Source organism: Peromyscus eremicus, chromosome 12 (assembly GCF_949786415.1).
Source record: "Peromyscus eremicus chromosome 12, PerEre_H2_v1, whole genome shotgun sequence".
NCBI lineage: Eukaryota > Metazoa > Chordata > Mammalia > Rodentia > Cricetidae > Peromyscus > Peromyscus eremicus.
In genome coordinates this window covers 1,834,364-1,856,372 of record NC_081428.1, presented here as the reverse complement: position 1 = coordinate 1,856,372, position 22,009 = coordinate 1,834,364, and the positions used below count along the sequence as shown (strand labels likewise).

Here is a 22,009-nt window from a genome sequence, read left to right as displayed (position 1 = left end):
GTTTGCCTCAGGCTCTGCTTTCTGGGAAACACACACACACACACACACACACACACACACACACACCCCACACATTCATGTACATGAACACACAGTACACACACATACAAACACACACACACACACACATACCACATACATACACATGCATGCACACACACAGACACAGACACACATGCACACTCACACACATGCACACATGAATACTCACGTTTCCTGAAGGTCTTGGTGCAATGAGCCTGTCAGGGAAAATTACTTTCAGAAGCTGTGTCTTTAGACTACTTCTCTTGCCTTTTAATGGATACTTGGAATGTATTAAATTATCAAAAGGAACATTTAACGGCACAGGCCTAGTTGATACTATTAGTTGTTTCAGCTCCGTTTAATTGAGGCTTCATTAAATTCTTATATGTTTTATTTTTATTAGTGAGCCTTGGCAGGGAGGGAAAACTTCATGTCTGAGTTTCATTGAAGGCATCTACAGATGACTAACCTAGAGTGGTGGTTCTGCCTAGGCCTCTCTGTCCTTCTATCCCCTCATCAAACTTCTTAGATATATCCTACCACCAATGTGGGGCTGAGCAAAAGGGGATTTCATGTTGTTCTTTTGAAGTCACATGGGTATTTAGCACACCTAATTGTAACTTAAAGTCCATATTAAAATTGGAGACTTTGAGGACCACAAGGCCTGATGAGCCTGGCGGTCTGGACATTTATCAAGGCAACAGCAAAGCTGAGCACAGTGTCTTGTGCCACAGAGGGTCCTCTGACTGTAGAAGAGGTCTCTGCAGATGACTACGGGGACATGGCTTGCACATGCTTCAAGAGGGAGCTGTGCACCAACTGAGGGCAGACACGAAGCTGGCTGTGTAGCAGGGAGGCTGACTTCAGATGGTGAAGGAGCAAGAGGCTGCCAGTCTCCCAGACACTCATCCTATGGAATAGGATGCCATGTCTGTGGGGGACAGAGAGCTCCAGGACAACCCAAACCTGAGTGTTTGATGAAAGTGATCTTGTTAGGATGGGATGGAGCAGGAGGTGAGCAGAAGAGGACCCAAATGAGAACACCTGGTCCAGTAACTTTGACAAAGTAGATTCTCCTGGGAATAAATGCCGAGAGGTCCCAGGACACAGGTTTTGCTGTGGCTGAGGTGGAGGCTGAGTTTTGGCCTCCAAGGCAACACCCCTGCCTCCAGAAAAGGTAATAAGAACTACTCACACATGAGCCTCTCCTGTGCTTGGCGCCCACAGCCTTTGTCTAATTCTCTTAGAGCCACCTGAAAACACCCAGCCAGGTTTATGCTGACAAAAGCTGTGAAAGGACATGCCCTCAAAACTCTCAGATATACTAGTGTTCGCTTTTCTGGGTTATTCTGAAACTGTCTTTTCAATACCTGACTTGCATTGTGGTAATTTGGCAATTGGAGTGGTAAATTGAAACTAGATATATTTACACAGAGTGACCTGTCTCTGTTCTCTGCATGTGCTGATATATTGTTATCTGGAAATCTGAGCTGGATGGCAGTACTGGCATTCAGATACTATTGAACCTTTTCTGATTTCCTAGAAAAGGGACAGAATTCCCAAATCTGCCAGAGTTTGTCTATTCATTGTGTTGGTAATTATAATAGATTACATCCTTAATGTTTTGTTCAGTGGGCAATGTAGTATCAGGATGATGATGTCATAGTTGGAGCTGTGGAGGATGGAGAGAAGAGCCAGCTCTTCTCTTGTCTTGGGGTAAGAGTCAGGGTGGAATGAAAAGGTGGCCTCTTTCTCAAGGGTAGGGGCTTCTAATACTTCATTAAAAATAAAAATTTCCCCCATTCTCCTTTAGAGAATGACCTTTGTCTGTTCATCCATTCACTCATTTCCCTGCCTATCCACTTACCTATCATTCATCCACCAACATCTGTCCATCTATCAATCATCCATTAACCTATCCACTCACTCATCCATCCATCCATTGACTCATCCATTGATCCATTGATCCATCCATCTATTCATCCATCCACCAGTTCACCTATTGCCATCACCCACCCATCCGTTGATCTACCTATTAAATGATCCATCCATCCATCCATCAACCCATCCACCAACACCTCCATTAATCTATCCATTTATTGATTCATCCATTTATCCATTGATCCATCAATCCTTTCTTCCAGCCACATAGTCATTTGTTTCAGCATAGTTTAACTCTGGTACTTGTACTATATATAAACTTAAAAAAATCTAACAACCATCCTACAGTTCAGCCTTTTGTTATTGGTCTGACAACTTCTTCCTATAATCCAAGTGTTCTAGATATGTCATATCTGTGGGTGCCAATGAGGTCACATTAGCCTTAAGACATGAATTCCCTTCTTTGTTTTCCTTAACTGTGGTGGTGGCTCAGGAGACATGTGACACATAGTATGAAGAGACACTCCTGTGTAGTGGCTAAGAGCAGGACCTGAGTGCCTGGCCTTTGGGTTATAATCCTGGCTTGGCATTTTGCAGCTTTGTGGCCTTGCACAAAGTTCTGCTCTGTGTCATTTAGGGCACATTGGGTAAAGTGAGGCTGATGAAGCTGATGAGAACACATACCTCATTAAAGACACTGTCAGAATTCACAGAGTTTGTGGTGTCTGACGGCCCCAGGGCCTGTTCTGGACTATCTGCTCCTTAGTCCAGGGACACTTGTCACCCCATGTAGTGGGACTGTAAAGTAAACAGATATGAAGACCAGACTCTGGGGATTTGGAAGCTTCTGGACACCCTCCAATGCACTCAGTCTTCCTTTGAAAATGTCACTGGGTCTTTGAAACAAGATGCTTTCAATGATGTACTTTTTTCTGTCAGGATCATTTTCTGACCTGAGATGGCATCTCCCATGACATCAATCACCTCCATTTTGTTTCCCTCATCCAAGAGCCGACATAAAAACCCCATCTTAGAAATCCTGAAAGAATGGCTCTTTTTCTTCCCTCTGCACATCTCAGTCTTCCTGTAAAATGTGATCTTTTATGGAGCTGGGCGGCATTTGTGGCATCTGAAAGGTATTGGTATTTAAGGCATTTAAAGCTGACGGGGCTGGGCCTGCACCCTCTTTGCACTTGCATCCCATTTACTTTGTCTTTATTCTGCCCTGAAAATCTCACCTTTCATTCTGCACAATTTCTCTTTTATCTCCATCCATCTATGAATTATTCAAGGGAGGTCTTGGATAGTGGGCTTGCTCATACCCAGAGTGGCAGCTGCGTCCCTGATTTGGGTGGTTCAATTTCCATCAGGAACCATGCATTTACCAGCTTTGTGTGACAGAGGACAAGAGGTGGCCTCAAATTAAGGACAGACAAAAAGAAACGGCCAGTTAATACCCGTACATCTGCTCTAGGCAAGGAACGTGCTGTCTGGTTTAAACTGAGCTGGCTATGTTACAGCCTCCGCCAGGTAGGGGATGAATGCCACGGCAGGAACAATTGATGTCCGGCTGGAGGTCTAACCCTGGCAAGTCTATCACTGTGGAAACTCAAAGGTTCCAAATTCAATACGAAGAAGGGGCCAGCTTTCTGTGAACTTCCCTGTCACCTCGTCCTCCCTCCCTGTTCCTTCCTGAGAGGGGCTGGTCTCACTGGGCGGAGCACAGTGTCTCTGGTCAGGTGGACGTTTGCTTTCAGTTTAGCAAGGGTGTGGGCTGAGGGTGTTGGTGATGTGCTGGGGGTTACCTTTGGTGTGCTGTCTGGGTAATCATCTCCTCAGGGCAGTAAGCATTCACAGGACATTCACCTATACTGACATTCGCATTTGTCATTGACTCTATTTGTTTACACCGATGAGAACCTGACTAATGACCCAAAAATTCCTTATGACAACATTGAGCACTGAAGGGCACTGATTCCCCTCCTAGGAGATTGTTGGTAGGCTGGTCTTGGACCATGTGTGAACTCTGAAGTCATCATTACTTCTTGGGGTCACTTATGGTGGCTTGTCCTTTTTGGTGGCTGTCTGTCTTTCCAAGACCCCCTTACTGTGATTATGTCACAGTGGTAATTTCTACAGGACACCATTGGCTCCATGCTTTTTACTGGCCCCATTTCCTTCTTCTGGAAATTAGAGTCATTGCAACCTCTTCCTGTCTTCTCAAATTGATGCTTCCTGACAGTTGTCAAACACTTGGACTGACAAGATGCTTCTTCCTCCATGGGTCAGAATAACTGCACAGACCATGATGAGCTTTAAAGAGACATGCTTTCTGCTTATATGTGTGTTATGTTTCTCATATATCTTGAGAATTTGCAAGGAATCTCCCAGACTGATGCAAATCTAACCTTAAAAGTTATTTCTTCAGACTGAATTTAATTAGGGATGACTAAAATTCACTATATACCTGAACAAAAATGTCAAATGTAGCTAGAGTTTTCCTGCCTGGCCCACAGTCAGGACAAATCTCTGACACCTGCCAGTCCCACAGCCACTCAGACCCAACCAAATAAACACAGAGACTTATATTGGTTACAAACTGTATGGCCGTGGCAGGCTTCTTGCTAACTGTTCTTACAGCTTAAATTAATCCATTTCTATAAATCTATACCTTGCCACATGGCTTGTGGCTTACTGGTACTTTACATCTTCCTTGTCCTGAAGGCGGCTGGCAGTGTCTCTCTCACCCAGCTTCCTGTTCTCTCAATTCTCCTCTCTGTTCGTCCCGCCTATACTTCCTGCCTGGCCACTGGCCAATCAGTGATTTATTTATTGACCAATCAGCAACACATTTGACATACAGACCATTCCACAGCAGTCAAAGAATAAAAAAAAAAGATATTAAAAATAGCTCATAATGTTTTTCATACTTCTTGCCAAACTGGACAAATGGAAATACCCAGGACAGACATAGTCAATGATAAATAAAGTGGATCAGTAGTGGGAGGAACAATCAACATAAGAGTTCCTACAATTAACATAAGAGTCTCTTGTGCCTGGTATAAGAACATAGTGGTGTGAGACCAGCCTCGGCAGCCCTGGGGTTGTCACATGGCCTTGGCTACTTTTCTCCTTTTTTGGATGAGGTTGCGCTCAATCAACAGCCCTTACCATCCAGCTTTTCATGCAGCTTCTGAGCTGTGTTCAGCCAGCAGCGGACACTGACAAGGGAGGCGGGAGGCAGCTTCCCTAGGTCCTGGTTTGGAGTCACTGTTTCCAGAGCACGGTGCTTTAACTCTCTAAGTTATAGTAACTCTGAACTTAAGGTGATATGAGAGATATTTGAATTAGCAGAAAAGACAAAAATAGTCCTAAATACATCTGATCATTTTTTCTCTTCTCTTAAAATGTTTTTTTTTTAGAGACAAAGTGCTGGAGCGACCAATGGAAAAGACAAGACGCCGGGAGATAATGGTAAGATGGCAGGAAAGGTCCTGCTGCCTGTCCACCCCCTCTGCCTCTCCCTGGGCATGCATAACTCTGAACCATGCCTTCCACCCAAATCAGCTTGCTATTTATGCCTGTGCTTCAGTTTAGAGTGGCTTTTAGCAACTCACAGTGAGCCCTGTGGTCCGGCTTTACAAAGAAAAGCCGAGCAAGCTAAATGTGATGCTAAGAGCAGTCTCCCTCCCAGAAGAGGACTCCTGTTTTGGGCGACATGTTAATTACAATGCAAATATAGTTCTCTGCTTTCTTCATTAGGGTTGGTGAGAATCCACCCGAGTTGTTGTGAGGCTAAAATGAGATCAAATGAGATAAGTGCTTTGAAAACTGTGAAGTGCTCAACTACTAGAAGGAGGGTGGGAAACTGGCTTCTGCCCTTCAGAGCGCTCAGAACCCAGTGCTGGTCTCAGGGGTGGAGCTGAGGCAGGAGTCTTGCTTTTACTGCAGAGAGTCACCCACAGATAAAACCATAGGGTGCTGGGAACATGCGCCTCCCTTCTCTCCAGGCTTCACTGGGAACAATCTTCAGTTGCGGGAATGAGCTTCATATTTTTATGGAAACAAAAGATTGGTTTGGAAGAGCTAGATTTGGGACAGAGGACGCTGCATAATAGTGAGCCCAGTATCAACAATACCTGGGGACATGACAGTGTTACTCTGAAGACACTAGATTCTGGATGTTCATAAATTTTATGAATTACAAAATGTGGTCTCCTTTTGTGGAAAACCCCTGCTGCCCCCACTGAGTGGTAGAGATGCTGGAGTCCACCAATCAAAGTGTAGATCACAGATGAGACTCAAGCGGAGAACATCCTGCTGTACTGTCCTGGTCAGGGCCAGAGCTGTGGAGGTGACAATGACCTCAGAATGGGGGCTGAGAAGGAAGGATGGTGGGTCTTCCCAAACCCAAGGGTGCTTCATTTTACGTCCAGAAAATTTCTGTCTCCTGTGCAGGACTGAGGGAGTGTGTGGGACACTGGCAAGGAGATCAGAAAGCTGAGGAGAGAGCAGGAAGGAGCTTAAAAGGGAGGAGGAAGGTTGGAGCTATTGGTTTAAATGAGGAAAGGGCGTCTGTCACACAGAACATCCCTCATTGAGGCTCCCGCTGATTTTCCTGGTCACAGAGTTGTATCCACCTGTCAACTGAGGTTTGTGTCCACAGCCTCTCACAGTGTCAGGACTACAGTCTTTACCATCCAACTACTCCTCAGGGTCACCAACTTGTTACTATAACTTCACTGTAACCTTAAGAGTGCCAGAAGATCTCACAGACCTTTAGTGCATCTTGGCTTAACTGGTGATGGTTTCTCTTCTGGAAATGAGAGTAGAGCGAGTTTTAAAAGTTTGCTTATCACTAAATAGGAATAAACACTCTACCTATTAATACAAGGAATTCTTATTTATGAAAAGCTCCTATTTTCAAAGCTCGAACATATCTAGTGCAAAGAGCAGTGGGGTTTTACACCTCTTGCTAGTGTGTGGCCGACAGGGGCCGGCTGAGCTTCCCTGCCTGCTTACTGTGTCTATTGCAATGCCTCAAGATGTGCAGCTTCTGGAAAATTCCACCATGTAACTGGGAGAGAACACGATTTTAGGAAGGGAATAAAAACCTTTTATGATCCGACTGCATCTTTTATAATGTCTTTTATGAGATTGTCCCTGGCCCACACTTTGAGCCTGTTCCTGTTCCAGTATGAGCCCTGGTTACCTGAGTAGCCTGGAGCCTGATGATGAGGCATGGTGATGGCTGAGTCAGCACCAAGCTCTCCTATGACCCACGCTGCTGTGTCCTGGCTTTCTCCTGCCATGCCACTGGTGCTTCGGGGCATGTCTGCATGCCTGGGCTTTGTACCCACAGGCAGGATTGGCTTTTATGAAGGATGCACCTTTCTCCCATTCAAAAGATGGAATTTCTGCCTGCTTTAAAAATACATTTTTATTATTTAATTCTTTAATTATTTAATAATTATTTAAATTTTTGAATTAAAAGTTGGTTCTCATCAGTAGACATGGAGCGAGCCTCTCTTGGAGGCATAAAAATTAATCAAACGGAAAAAGTCAAGACACTGCAAAAAGACCTTTCATTCCATAAAACTAGATACTGAAGGAGATGTGCTTCTAAGTGGCAAAAAGGAATCAGAGATTATTCGATAATTATAGGATAATGGCACTGGGTAAATCCATATTATTATAAACAAAATATACCTTACTTTGAGGAAAAGCAGTTCTTACATATATTTGTATATGATACATTATTATATTAGTAAGTCTTTTGGAGGCTTTTATCTGTAAAAATGAGCAAAGACAATAAAGGCTAGCAGTAGTCCAGAAAAGAGTGCACTAAAATGTTCCAGAAGTAGGGTAGAACAAATTTCCCTAAAGAGTCCAAGTTACTCAACTTCTTATTCTCAAATTCCTGGGTCTTGGAATTTCTGTTTTAGCTTAATATTAAACGACATTAAAATTCAACTTACTTTACTCCGTCAGAGCAATTATCAAGGGAGATCTATTTTGTTAATGTATGTTTCCTGTTAATATCAAATGAAGCTGCCTACACGTGTTAAAGGAGCAAGGACCCATGAGAACAGACACATGCAGCATGGAACACGGAAAGACTGTGAGAGCCACACAGCACAGCGGTCCTTCATATTAAAAGCAGGGTTTCCCAGTTCTATTAGTGTCTACAAGCCAACATGCTATTGTTCTAAATATGGATTTAGTTGAGGCCTCTGTTTGAAATATAAGGCCGTGACAACTTTGGGAGTGACCTGTGGGTCTTGGAATGGTTTGCATCAGGGAACAGGGCTGTCTCAAAGCTTCAGAAGGGCATTGCCTTCTGGGCTCCACTGACACTATGTACTTAAGGCTATCCCTAGAGGGCTCTTGGCTAGAGATAGGTTTCCAGCAGTTCTTGTTGTAGCTATCATCATAACACCTACTGACACAGAATATTACACCTATCCATTTTTTTTTTTTACTGTCCTGGACACCCCCAAAGTCTTCCTCACTCTCCTGAGTTATCAGCCCACTGAAGCCCAATGTCTTCCGTGTTTCAAGACTTTGTTACAGTCATTTGATGTAATGTGGTAAATTTAAAATTTTAATTTAAAAATGTTTATTTTTATTGTTTTTAATTATTTGTGTATGTTCGGAGTTGTGCACATGACTGCAAGTATCTGCAGAGGCAATAGATCTCCCTGGAGGTGGAGTTACAGGTGTTTGTAAGCCTCCTGATGGAGGATCTAGGAATATAACTCAGGTCATCTGGAAGAACAGTAAGTGCTCCTAACCACCTCGCCACCTTGCCACCTCGCCATCCCATGGTTGGCAGTTTTGTTGTTAATATTAGTATTATAATTTCTTTGGCGAGTATATATACTCTTGTGTGTGCAAGTACATGTGTGTGGAGGGCATCTTCCTCCACCTTTTTTTTTTCTTTGACAGAATCTCTCACAGCCTGGAGCTCACTGATTTTGCCAGGCTGGCTGACTAGTGAGTCCAGGGGATCCACCTGTTTCCATCTCCCCAGTACTTTGTGTACATGACTACCACCAAGCCTCGAAAATTCACATGGGTCCTGGGGATTGAACTGTGTCTCTCACACTTGTTCAACAAGGACTTTTACCAGTGGAGCCATCTCTTCAGCCTGGGCACTGGAATGTGGGTGACCTAGAGATTTCCATGGCTCTATGGACAGAGCTCCCGGGCTATCTTCTGAATCAGGCCCTGGGAATCACTGCTCCTGATGTAACTTTCCACTTGAGCTAAATGAGAGTTCATGGCCCCAGTGACAGATCTCTGTAGTCTAGACAGCAAAATTAAATCCAAACATATTTATAAGCACAGATGCTGTCTGAATGCACACAACTCATTACGAATCACCTATTTATTCTTGCAAAATGCTATCTCTTTCCTGGGTGTTTGACGTGGAACCTGATGTGGGTCACTCAGACAGACTTGGGTTAAGTTTCTGTACTCATGAATGGAAGAGGAGAGACAGGGAGAGAAGAGCAGCTTCGGGGGGACTTCCCGTCGAAGGAGAGATTTATGAGTAATAACCCTTCTGAAAGGCTCTGCTGCTTGGCCAAGCTAAATTGAGTTTCTAAAACTAGGACAGAATTCTCCCGACTTACTGAGCTATGATGAATTGTTTCTAAAGACAAGGCAAATAAACCCACATGATTCGAGAAAAGAGCAGCTCCCTGCTCTGGGGGGCAGTGTTGTGTCACTCCTTGGGGGTCATCCTAGAGCTGGGGTTTCTTTAATGAGAGTGAATAGTGCAACACAACCTCAGGCTCATCATCCAGAGGTGTGTCTCTTCTTTGGGGGTGATGCTGTCACTGTGAAGTTTCTAGGAGCTGTGAGGGCAAGCAGGGAGAAGGTGAGATTTTCCCTGATCGCGTGGTCACTGACAATGAAGGGAGTGCTCTGTTATATTAGGTTCTGTCCTCTTCCTATTTTGAATACAATCCAAATAATAGGAATTCAAGTTTATTTTACCTTTACTTTTGAGAGAATCCACCCACTGGTACACAAGAGAATACTTCTCTTATTTTTCTGTTATCAAGTAGGTGGGGAGAGTGATTGAGGACCCACCTTAACACACACATAGACATGTACACTACCATTAAACTGAGTGTGAGAGCTCACGTAGGAAATGGAATTCAAATATGCATGCCTCCTGCACTCTGCCCTTCGTTTTAATGTCGCCCACTAGCCATCAACAGTCTTTTCTTTGTTCTTGGTGCATGACAGGTTATCAAGACCCACATACTGATGTGGGCTGATGGTGCCTAGGATCTGTTTAACCCATCACTGTTTGATTTGTACAAGCATGGGGTGAGGGGTCACCCGGGCAGGGGTGGGCAAGAGGTGACAGAGGGCTTATTCCCACGTTCAGGAGAGAAGACCGTTGTTGGAAGGTGCTGCCGGGGTGACGTTGCATTTGTGTCTAGAATGGCTGGCATGGAAGGCACGAGGAAGAAATGTGATTTCTGGAAAGGCTCTTGAGTGTCTGTGACCCTGGATGCTTCTATGAGTCATGTGTCTGTGCTCGACTTTACATAAGGCACGGAGACGGGGAGGGACAAGCTGCCTGGGATGCAGTTTTGGTGTTAGGAGTCGGGGAGGGTGGGGGGAGCATGTCAGTGCATTTGGAAGGTGGGTGGAGACTGGACTTCCAGCTCTCATCAAGGAGCGGACTCCCCAAGCTCTTTGGAAAGGGACAATGACAACCTCAAGCACACCTCAGAAACATGTTGCTTATAAGGCAGACTGCACCTGGCTATGGAAAACTCCCCTCCATGAGGTCATCCATTTCTACCGTGTGCGACATCTCCCAGGCCATCAAGCCTTTTCCGTCTCTGCCACCGCAGTATACCCTGTGCTGCAGAAGCCAGGAGCCTTGCACACCACAAACACAGCGAGCATTTGAGGTGGAAATCGAAACACGCTGGTCTCCATCTAGGCTCTCCTGTTGTATTTCCTTCTTTTTTTTTTCTTATTTGAAACAATCAATTTATGTGCACACATGCATACACACATACACACATGCACACGCGCACACGCACACACACACACACACACACACATACACACACACTGAGAATTTCTGAAACTCAGAGATCAGTCTTTTGTGCTGTTGGCTCTGAGCCCTCTACAGAATCTGTATTCTAGGAGGAAGGGATGGATGTCCAAGGTTGCTTCTAATATTGATCCAGATGGAGAAAGAATGAAATTGGAATTGCTTATTAAGCCAGGCCTTTAAGCCATCAGGGTCTGCAAGCAAGCCTGCTTCAAGTGTAGTATTGTTGAATGAGTGGCTGATTCTGTGTGAAGGTTGTCTCAGGGATTGGTACTGACTGGGTTTATTGCCATCAATCTGAGTTAGCAGAATGACTTCTAAAAAGCTGTTTTGCCCTTTGGGTTGAGGAATGTAGTGACTTTGATACTGGAGAAACTCGATGCTTCTCTTCTTTGGAATGATCCGACATGTTGTTAACTATGTGGAGGGATGTGCTGGCCTCTTGTCCTCCATCCTTCCTCATCTTCCATCTTTGTTCCTGTTTTCCTCCCTTCTTCCTTCCTTCCCTCCTTCACCAACTTCCTTCCTTGTTCCCTTTCCTTTCCCCCTCCTTTCTTCCCATCTTTTCCCTTTTGACACTGAGCGTTGTATAAGAGGACCAGGCCAGCTGAATATCAAGCCACATTTCACATCATATGTGTTAATGAGAATCTGAAGTGATAAATGATGCTCAAGAATGCTGTTGGAGATCTTTCTAAGCCCACAAAAATATCATGACCTGGGAAGATATTGACCTCTGCCCTTTGGAGCTCTTTCCCAAACAGGAGACAGAGCTGCTTCAAGTTCCACTTATCAATTGTTTGGTCAAATGAGAAAAATGCAATAATTTAGACATCTTAATGGACTGTCATCTGTAGCTCTAGGGTTGGGAACCACCTCTGTCTATGAAACAGCACATGTTTTTAAATGAGCTGGCCAGTTTTGTAGACAGAAGGGCTATTGAAAGCAGAACAGATGGTGACTTGGTTGCTTTAAACTTCATTTTCCCATATGGGTCAGAACAGAGGGGACCTCTCCCCCAGCTCTGCACCCCAAACTGGCCTGCTGGGGGATTTGACCATTTTCTCTCTTCTCATCTGAAGTCAGATGATGTCTTAGCTTTGTTTGTGATGTGGATGGTGGCATGCTGGGCTAGAGCAGGCACCCTATCCAGACCAGTGCCGCCTCTGTGTCTGAGCTTATAATTTGTATGGAAATGGTGTTTCCTGTGTGCTTGCAAATCTCTCATTTTTTTTTCTGGTAGGTGAAGCAGTCCTAATCTTATTTAGAGAATTGATTTTTGTGGGCAGCGGTTTCCCAGAGGTGAGAAGCAGTTTGTGCTCCAGCCTGGACTATGTGATAAGGTGGTTCAGATGAGTAGGTTTCACACTATGGAAGTTTGGCAGGGAGCAGCAGGCATGTGGGAATGCTGGGGTGCCCTGCAATGTCAGCTCTCAGCAGGTTGCAGTGTCTGATGTCCTTAGAGAGTGGGTCTCCATCTTGGGCTGGACCTGTGTCCCCAGCTAACTATGCAGGATTGGATGGAAGCCTGGCTACTACAGTGTCTCTGGGGGTGGATGGAAGCTGGTCCATTCTAGTTTCAGGCTCCAGGAAGGAAGGTTCAGAAATTATAAGAGAACACTCTCTAAATACACCTTTGGGGAAAGCCCTTGGGGACTGTTGGGAGCTTATGTAAATTCCTCTTAACTAAGTGACTGGTTTCTATAGCATTCACAATGAATAACAAGCCAGTTTCTGATCAATATTAATTAGTCATGAAGAAAGGGCTCAATATTTTTGCTCTATCCAATCAAGAATTGGTGTATTTCACTCTTCTACAATCTTATTCTCCCCTAAAAGGGAGTCTCCCTGATTCAGAAAGTGACCAATTTTCATTAGCTTTAGGCAGGCTGAGAACCAAGTAGTCCGTCAATCATGTTTTTAAGAATTGCTTCAAAATGAGATGGTGGAGTCTTTGGCTAAATCAAGCCCACTAGACTAGCCTCCCGCACTATGGCTTTGTCTTGTAGGTGGCAGGGGTGGGCAGCTGTCCACACACCTCTTATGGGCACCCAGATTGCAGAGACCATGATAAATACACAACAGGCTTAGGTCTTGAGAGTTCCGCGAGTCCACCCCAGCTCCAATTCTAGAAGGAACAACCCGAGCATCCCTTGTTTAAAAATGATTAGTCAGAGCATCAAACCACATCATCTGGGTGGAGGTGCTTTTCACAGCCCTGCTGTCTGCTTATGAGGCCAGCTCATGATGGGCATCATATCCAAATTTTATTTTTAAAAATCCAATTAACCATACAATACTCATTTCAGAATCTATTTTCATTGTATCACTGCTAAGTTGCTATCTTGGTTCAACATAGAGATAACTAGAAATTTCTTGGCATTAACAATTAACTCAAGGACTTGAAATGGATGGTGAAAATGGTTTGTTATTCACTCAGAACACTGCACCAAAGTGTGCGGCTCAATAAATCCAAACCCTGAGGTTCCCTTTGGATACCTGTGAATCTGCCTGAACCATGCAAAACATCACCAAGTGGACTGCATGAGACTCTATCTCAACAAACAAACAAACAAAAAATGAAAACAACCAAGAGGCTGGGGAGATGAACCAGTCAGTAAGATGCTTACTTACACGTGCATGAAAACCTGAGTTTGGATCCTGAGTATCCATGTAAAAGTTGGGTGTTGCAGCATGTGCCTGTAACTCTGGCCCTGAGGCAGAGACATGGAGATCCCTGGGGTTTGCTGGCATGGCCAAATTGGTGAGCTCCAGATTCATTGAGACACCCTATCTCAAAAAATAAGGTGGAGAGTAACCAAGGACCTCTGACCTCCATATACATGTGTGCACACATGCATGTGCACCTTCCACGCATTTGTGAGGATACACATGTGTCATACACATGCACACACTCACACACTCATGTTGCAGTGGTGGAATTGGTAGGCACACCCAGGCTTGACTGGGTAACTGGAGAGAGTGCAGAGGGTTGCCACTGAGTTAAAGGAAGCAGAGAGGAACACTGAACTTCAAGTCTGGATGCTGATTTTTTGGCCATTGATCGCACATAGGTAGATAAGACACTCACAATACACCCTGGTGCTTATGGAGCTCAGGGTCAAGTTGATCCCTACATGAGCACTCCCTGTCACATGGAGGGGACTCTTCCTGAAGAGGTACAAGTGGCTCCTAAGCCAGAATCGAATGCTCCTCAGACAAGAGCTTTCCCAGAAGAAACTGAAAAACTCACAGAGCAGGAATATATTCAGCAGAGGAAAAAGCCAAATCAAGGAAAATGGAAGGGAATATTAATTGGGTTCTCATTAATTTCCCAAATGAGGCAAAGAAAGCCTGTCTGCTATTTTTATTTTAATGAGCTTGGCTGAGACTCCTGGATCCCTGTAGGTGCTGGATGGGGCTTTATCTGATTTCTTGCTTGGATCACACCTTGTGGTAGATTAAAGATGGCCACTAATTATTTGACACCTGGCAGAGTTTGCATCTGGATGGGTTCTGTAACTCGTCAGACCCAGCAAAGAGGATGCACGTTAGTTTCTGGGCCCAGCCTCAGGATTGGCAGCTTCTGTTTTCCTGCTTGCGAGTCATCCGTGGAAAAAGCCAGTTGTCCTGTAAGAAACGCAGTTACCCTGGACCTCCAGGCTTTGAGGAGGCTCAGGCTAGCGATATGGAGTAGTCTCCTGTGTGAAAACCGTCTGTTCATGGCTACCCCAGCCATGGATGAAGAGCCATGGGGAAGAGTGCTTCAGAAGGCCCACTTGGCTCCTCCCACCTCCTCCTCTCTCCCTTCCCTTCCTTCTGTCCTTCTAACTTTCTCTTCCTTCTCCTCCCCTCTCTTATTTTGAATTTCCCCTCCTCTCCCCATCCTCTTATCTTTCCTTGTCTTGTTTTACTCTCTTCATTCACTCATTCATTCACTAATTCACTTATTCATTCAATATTCTCTTGTCTATTGTCTACTACACTCTAATCAGAGCTGGGGATGAAATAGTGTAAGAGAGCCGTGTGTGTGTGTGTGTGTGTGTGTGTGTGTGTGTGTGTGTGTGTGTGTGTATGCATGAGTGATCTGTAATGGCAGATGCACCTGTTGTGGTCCCAGGAAAACACTGGGAACGCTCTGAATGAATACTCTGAAGTTCTTCTGCTATGAAGGGACTATCTGCAAAGGTGTGTGGCAGAGCTGAGGGAAACAGAGAGGAGAGAGTGTGCCATCTAAGACTTGCCATGGGATTTTTTGGGGAGAATCCAGAGTCCTGAGGGGTGTCAGGGGTCAGAGGTGGTTATTAGGATTGGGCTTAGTAGCATGGCAGCAGCAAGCACAATATAGAGATGTGTGGGGATCAAAGTACAGCGTGTTCACTCAAATTTCAATTTCAGATAAGCTTAAAAAAACAATTGTGGGACATACCTCATGCAGTGTTGGGGATATAGTTCTATCAAAACCATTTACATCTGAAATTAAAATTTCACTAGACATTCTGGATTGTGTTTGGCAGCCCCAGCTTAGAGGGAAGTGAGCGAATAAACAGGCTTTCTTCCCACAGTTAGGGCCACCCGCTGGGAAACCCCAACCAACACCACAGAGCCACCGTCAGGAGGAGGAGAGAGAGGGTTGGAGAGCCAGAGAAGAGAGGACACAGGAACAGTTGTGTGGGCCCAGGGTCCAGGTTTAGTTTCCCACGATGCACTTCTCTCTTTCAGTGTTGGACTAGGTCACTGTAATTAAATAATGGAACCATTTGTACTAATGTGTGCATCTTCACAGAGACAAAGCAGGTATGGTGATGTCACCCAACCTCAGAAAGAAAAAACCCTCTTTCTTCCTTATATGTGGATCCCAACCTATAATGCATGCGTGCATATATGTACACAGCTGTAGGTGTGGGTCTACTATAACATTTAGAAAGACGGCAAAGGGTAGTATCAGGTGATGAGCGAGGCTGAATGCAGGCAAAGGATGCACACGTCCTGAAGAGGATATAAAGCTAATTGATTTTTCAGTGTTAGCTCTGTCATATTTTTTTCTCTCTCTCTTTCTCTTTTTTTGGATAAGTACATATACGTATATACTTGATAGTGAAAATGTGAAATCCTGGTGAGGCTCCATGGTTTTTGAATGGCTTTTCGAATTGTAAGAAGTTTGTTGAGGTGTGTGGGGTTGGGAATGGGCAAGTGTTTGTTTAGAGGCTATGTTTATATAGCTACATGATGTTTCTTTAACATTATTTATTTATTATGTGTATGTGTGTGTGCCTGAGTATATGAATATGCACCATGTGTGTGCTGCATGAAGTTTTTAATTAGCGAATTCATTACAATAAAGTGACTATTTTATATATGAACTACATACATACATGCATACACACACACACACATATATATACACATACATACACACACGTATAAAACAGGGATAGTTACCTTCCTATACAAATAAGCAAAAAAGCAGGTAAAGCCAGTTCAGAGGTGATATTCTTCCGTTTGAACTATATGACATTACTGGCTGGCTTGACACACTTAAAGGAAGGCACTATTAGGTTTGTTTTGAAAGTCGACATCTTGATGTTCCCAGGACATTAGTCGGTCCCTGTGCAGATGAAGGCTCATGCCTAGCATTCACTTTGAGCCCTCATCCCCAATGAAGGGGTAAGAGGGAGGTGACCAGGGAGCAAGGCAGCCTGATGAACACCGGACCCCAGTGGATCCCAGGCAACTGGGAAATGGAGAAGGGCAGAGAAAAACATTTCCCCAGCATGTCAGGTTCCTCAGAGCCTGGAGAAAAAAGAAGAGCAGCTTCTAGACTTCTGTGGCTGAGGACCACAGGGACCAAACCGTATGTATGCTTGGAGAGCTCAGAGGCTGTGATAGGAGTCCACAACCAGCCTACCACAGGCCTCTAGGGAAGCTGCTTTCCTCTGGGCTGAGAGAGAGCTTGAGGCCTGCTCCTGCTGAAGGGGTCTGTGGGGAAGCTGTCCTGGCCCACCAGGAAGTGGGAGAGGGCACCATTGGCTGCCACCGTGACTACTGCCATGCCTCATGTGTATAGCCTAGGGTGCATAAGGCTGAGCCAGGGGGTGTTCAGCACTGACCTCTTCCAGTCTGCTGTTCAGGAAAGAGATGTTAACGTTGGCCTTGACCTTGCTGGGGAGGATGGAGGAGCCATCTGCCCTCCTTTGGGTCCTTCTTGGCTGCCTCAGCTTTGGAACCTTGATTTAAACTTCTAATTAAACTGAAAAATCTGCAGCTTAAAGGCACGATAAACGACCACATCACTCTGTTAATCAAGTGTATCTTTTTTTAATCTTGTCTCTTCCTCCTCACCATGTAGCTAAGAATTGTTTTTCCCTAGACCACAGTGAAAAAAGAAGGAACAGGACCTTGTTTATTACAAGTGATGTCTGGAAGGTTCAAAAAGGAAGAGTAACAGAGGTGGCCAGAGAACTGAAAGTGAACAATTTATAAACTTGACTTTTCCAGGCATTAATTTGAAGGTGTTTATTAATATTGTTGTTGTAGTTCAGAAGTGGTGGGTTCATATGCTGTCTTTCACTATTTCTTCCTTTGCTCACAGTACACTGTTTGGGGTGACCCTTCTTTTTTATCACATCTTTTTGGGCATTATCACCATGAACAAGAAGGCTCATTATTTGCATATTGCTAGATTCCATCTAATGAGGCTTAAGAAATTATATTACCCAAGCCATAGCCCAGTCAGTAAAATGCTTGCCTTGCAAGCATGAAGACCTCACTTTCGTTCCCTGAACCCATGTAAAGAAGGAAAAAAAGCCAGGCTTGGTGGCACTCACTTTTATCTTAGCACTGAGCAGTGGGCACAGGAGGATTTTGGGGAGTCACTGGTGAGCTGGCTTATCCTACTCCATAAATCCTGAGCCAAAGAGAGACCCCCCACCTCAAAGAAAAAATGTAGACAGGACCCAAGGAATGGCCACCAATCCACTGGACTCCACACGTGTGCACATGCATCCACACATATACCTGCACACACGAGCACACACGATTATGTTTCCCTTGGAACTTAACCTTTCTTCCAGTAACTGAATATGAGCTGCTTCCTGGCAACTCTTGAAGTTTCTTCGGACCCTGGACATGATTTTCCTGTTAGGCTAACCTCTCTCCTTTCTCGTTGAGATCTGTGTGGACAATGGGTTAGCTGGCATGCAGATTGCTGGGAACAGATTCAGATCAGCACACAGAGACATCAGCTTACAAGGGTTTAGAAAACACTCCTAACCATGTGTGGTTGTATTGCACATGTGCCCATTGCTGGTTCTGTGTGTGATGACTGTCCTCTTCAATATTTCTAAGGACATTCTTCCTTCCTTACCATTCTACCACTGCAGACCCTGCGGACCACTGAAAATGGAGACATGCTCTGGCACTCATTTAGGAAACAGTCTCCTCAGAGATGTCTTTGCAGCTAATGCTGATGGGAGCCGAGGGATTTTTGTTTCAGCACTTTCCACTGCAGCCAGCTTACAGAGCCAAGTGTCTCCAGGAGGGTTCTATATGCATCAACGGAGCCCCCCACCCCCACCACACAGCATTGCAAAGTGTTTGGACCACAATTATCTGGCGATTTCTTGGACTCAGGGTTACCATGTTTCAGGGCAGACATAAACCCTTTGGCAGCTTGAATTGATAAGTGCTCAGCAAAGTACGGTTCCCCACCGGTTCATAAAACAGAAAGGGTTTTTATAGTGAGCTCTGACAATAGGCTGGGACACCGGAAGTGGCTTCTAAAGTCTTCTCTGCTGATTGTCAGGCACCTGCTGGTCACTGGCAGAGCCCCAGCTGCTCAGAGACAAATGTTCGGCACAGAGCTCTTCTCGTCTCTCTGTGGGTTGGCTGTCACCACACTGTCCCTCCTCACCAGTGCAGGGGCATTTCAGCAGATGACTCTCAAGTCCCTCTGTCCTTCTTTGGTTATTACCCTGACTGTAGCAGGCTGAGCCTGCTTGCTCTGAGGCCTGGCCACTGCATCTGACTCTTGATTTGCAGCCACAGGGATCATGCATCAGGATCCAGAACCTACTTTGTCCCTGTCTTTCCATGCTGCGGTAACTCGTTCTGGAGTCCCCCGCGTAGGACCATTGTATCCCTTCAGTCTTCACTGTCTTCACAGCGGGACCATGTTGTTTCCTTTCTCATTCTGATACTTTGTGAGTTTGTGGCTGGCTCTCTTCTTTCCCAGAACACTCTAGAATATTTTAATTTTCCTTTTTTTCATGTATGTGTGTGTTATACGCATGCATTTGTGTTTCTATGTTACTTTGTGTTGTGACACGTGTGTGCATGTATGCATGTGTATGTGCATGTGAAGGCTTCAGGTTGATGCCAGGAATCTTCCTCAGTTCCCCTCTACCCTGCAGGATCTGCCAATCAAGCTCATATATCAGTGCTAAGGTTGGTCTAGCTAGCCAACTTACTTAGGGGGTCCTGATTCTAACTTCCAAGGCTGCAATTATAGGTGAACCTCGACACCCACAAGGCATTTTATCCAGGTTCTAGTGATCTTATTTCTGGTTCTCTTGCAAGGACTTCAGCTGCTGAGCCATTTCTCAGCTCCTGAATTCTCGTTATTTCTCTTTTTCATGCATCAAGGGAATGTTAGATATGAGCCCAAAGAAGAGATGTGGCAGAGGCAGTGGAAAGCAGGGCGGGGGGGGGGGGGGGAGGGAATGCTGAGCTGGAGCTGTCAGTGAACACACATTAACAAACAGTTATTTTCTAAGTTTTTCAATGAAACAGGAAATAGAATTTCGTCTATTTTTTTTTTAAAAAAGAAAAAATTGTTAGTTTTTTTAGAATTGCATACAATATATTTTAATTATATTCTTTTCCCATCACCTACACCACACCACATACACACACACATGCACATACACATGCACATGCTGGCACGCGCACGTATACACACACACACCACACTACACACACACACACCACAACACACACACACATACACACACACATACACACACACACACACACACACACACACACACACACACACACACAGAGTCACTATGATGAAATCTGTTTTGTGTTGGCCAGCTATTCCCGAGCATGGGGCCTGCTCTGGAGTGATATACCCATGACACTCCACTGAAGAAAACTAGTTTCCTGCCCCAAGCAGCTATCAATCACAAACAGCTTCTTGGGTGGGACTTGGTGCCGTTTTCCTCTTCTCTGTGCTGGAAGTTTTGTCTGACTCAAACTTGCAATAAAACAACTCCCAGTGACATTCTGCTACCCGTAGGTCAATGCATCACCCAACCCTCGTTAGACAAGCTGTGCTGCAGTAGATGGTTAATACAGAGCCCCACACACAGACTGTGTGCAGACAGTGAGAAGGTTTGGAGCACTCAGACACAAATGGGATGTCTTTATCAAACCTCTTCTGTCAGGGCTCAGGGTTCCATGTGGAAGAAGAGGCAGAAAGATTTTAAGAGCCAGAAGTGATGAACGACTCCCAGGGAACAGTGCCTTTTCATACACAACAGGGCCGATGCCCATATGAACTCACAGAGACTATGACAGCATGCATAAGAGCTCAATATTTTATCTGCAAAAATTTCATTTCCAACCAGCTGACTGCTGAATGTGAAAAGGGGTTTTTTTTCCTGGCCATTCCTCTGGTGTGCACGCAGTTTTTCACGGTGCCTGCTGGATCTGTGACCACCGTTCAGATGAGCACAGGTGTTGACAGCAATGTCCCACACATCACAGATAGAGGGGGCTCCTCCCATGGCCATGGTATGGACATGTACAGTTAAATTATTGCTGTTTTTCAGCCAGAATATTCTCATCTCATCTTTTGTAATTTTGTAATTTGTTTTACCTGTCAGCCAAGGCAATGCCACTTGGCTCCAAGCTTTTTTGAGTGTGTGCCTGAAGCAGCCACACACTGCCTCCCCAGTTCTGGTCACTGGCCTCAAGTGAGAATTACTTGTTGAAAGATTATCATGTGTGTCTTTTATTGACACTTAAATTATGGTTCTGTATGAAAGAGCAGCGTGTAATTTTGAAGTTAGCAGCTAGATATGCTTGTGGGAGAGTGAGCTACGGTCTTGGAAGACATTGTGAGCCACATAAACATACAAACTCCGGTCTTTTTCTGTTCACACATCTCATAGTTGAACAAACCCACAAAATCCTGCCAATTATGTCTCTGGCTTGAAATAGCCCATTAGGTCACCCTGGTCATTCACAGTGGGTGAAATACAATTCCCCACTGTGCCTTTCTAGGCTCAGCTTAAAATGACTCTTGCGAAAGGTGGGCTGTAACTGCTCTTGGGAGATGTTTCCTTTCTATAACACACTAATGTCAGATGCTTTTAAAGTATCTGTCTAAACTGCAACCCTTGCCGGTTCCAGTTGCTGTCCCCTGGGCACCTGCAGTCCAAAATGTGTGCTCTGTCACTGCTTACACTTTAGATCTAGACAGAAAGCCTCCTATTACCTCTGTTAATAATTGCAATACTTCAAGGGATGGCGTTTTAACAATCTGTTGAAAAATACGTATTTAAGTTTTTTTAAATTATTTTTTATTTTATGTATGTCAATGTTTTGCCTGCACGTGTGTCTGTGTACCACATGCATGCATTATTTATATAGGCCAGAAAAGGGCATTAGATCCCTTGGAACTGGAGTAATAAATGATTGCTAGCCACCATTTGGGTGCTGGGAATTGAACCAAGGTCCTCTGGAAGAACAACCAGTGCTCTTAACCTCTGAGCCATCTCTCCAACCTCTAAATACAGATTGGATCACATTGCCTGATATGTTAGTTTATTTTTCTGGGAAGGAAGGGGGTTAATTTGAGATGACCACCTTCAGACACAATCCATCATTGAGAGGAGTCACCCACTGAAGCCTGAACTCAAAAGAGAATCCTGGAGGAATGCTGCTTCTGGCTGGCTCACTCACTGACTGGTGCTCAGCTGGTTCTATTATACAACTCATGGGCCTAGG

At 44.7% G+C, this 22,009-nt stretch overlaps 1 protein-coding gene across 2 annotated transcripts in view; it reads left to right on the top strand.

Moving 5' to 3' along the window:
- Positions 1-22,009, top strand: part of Pcp4 (Purkinje cell protein 4) — a 66,805-nt gene that overhangs the window by 29,167 nt on the left and 15,629 nt on the right. For both annotated transcript variants that reach the window (XM_059277310.1, XM_059277311.1), the window contains one exon: positions 5,328-5,379. In XM_059277310.1, coding sequence (XP_059133293.1) covers positions 5,328-5,379 — 52 coding nt within the window. The remainder of the gene's footprint in view (positions 1-5,327; positions 5,380-22,009) is intronic.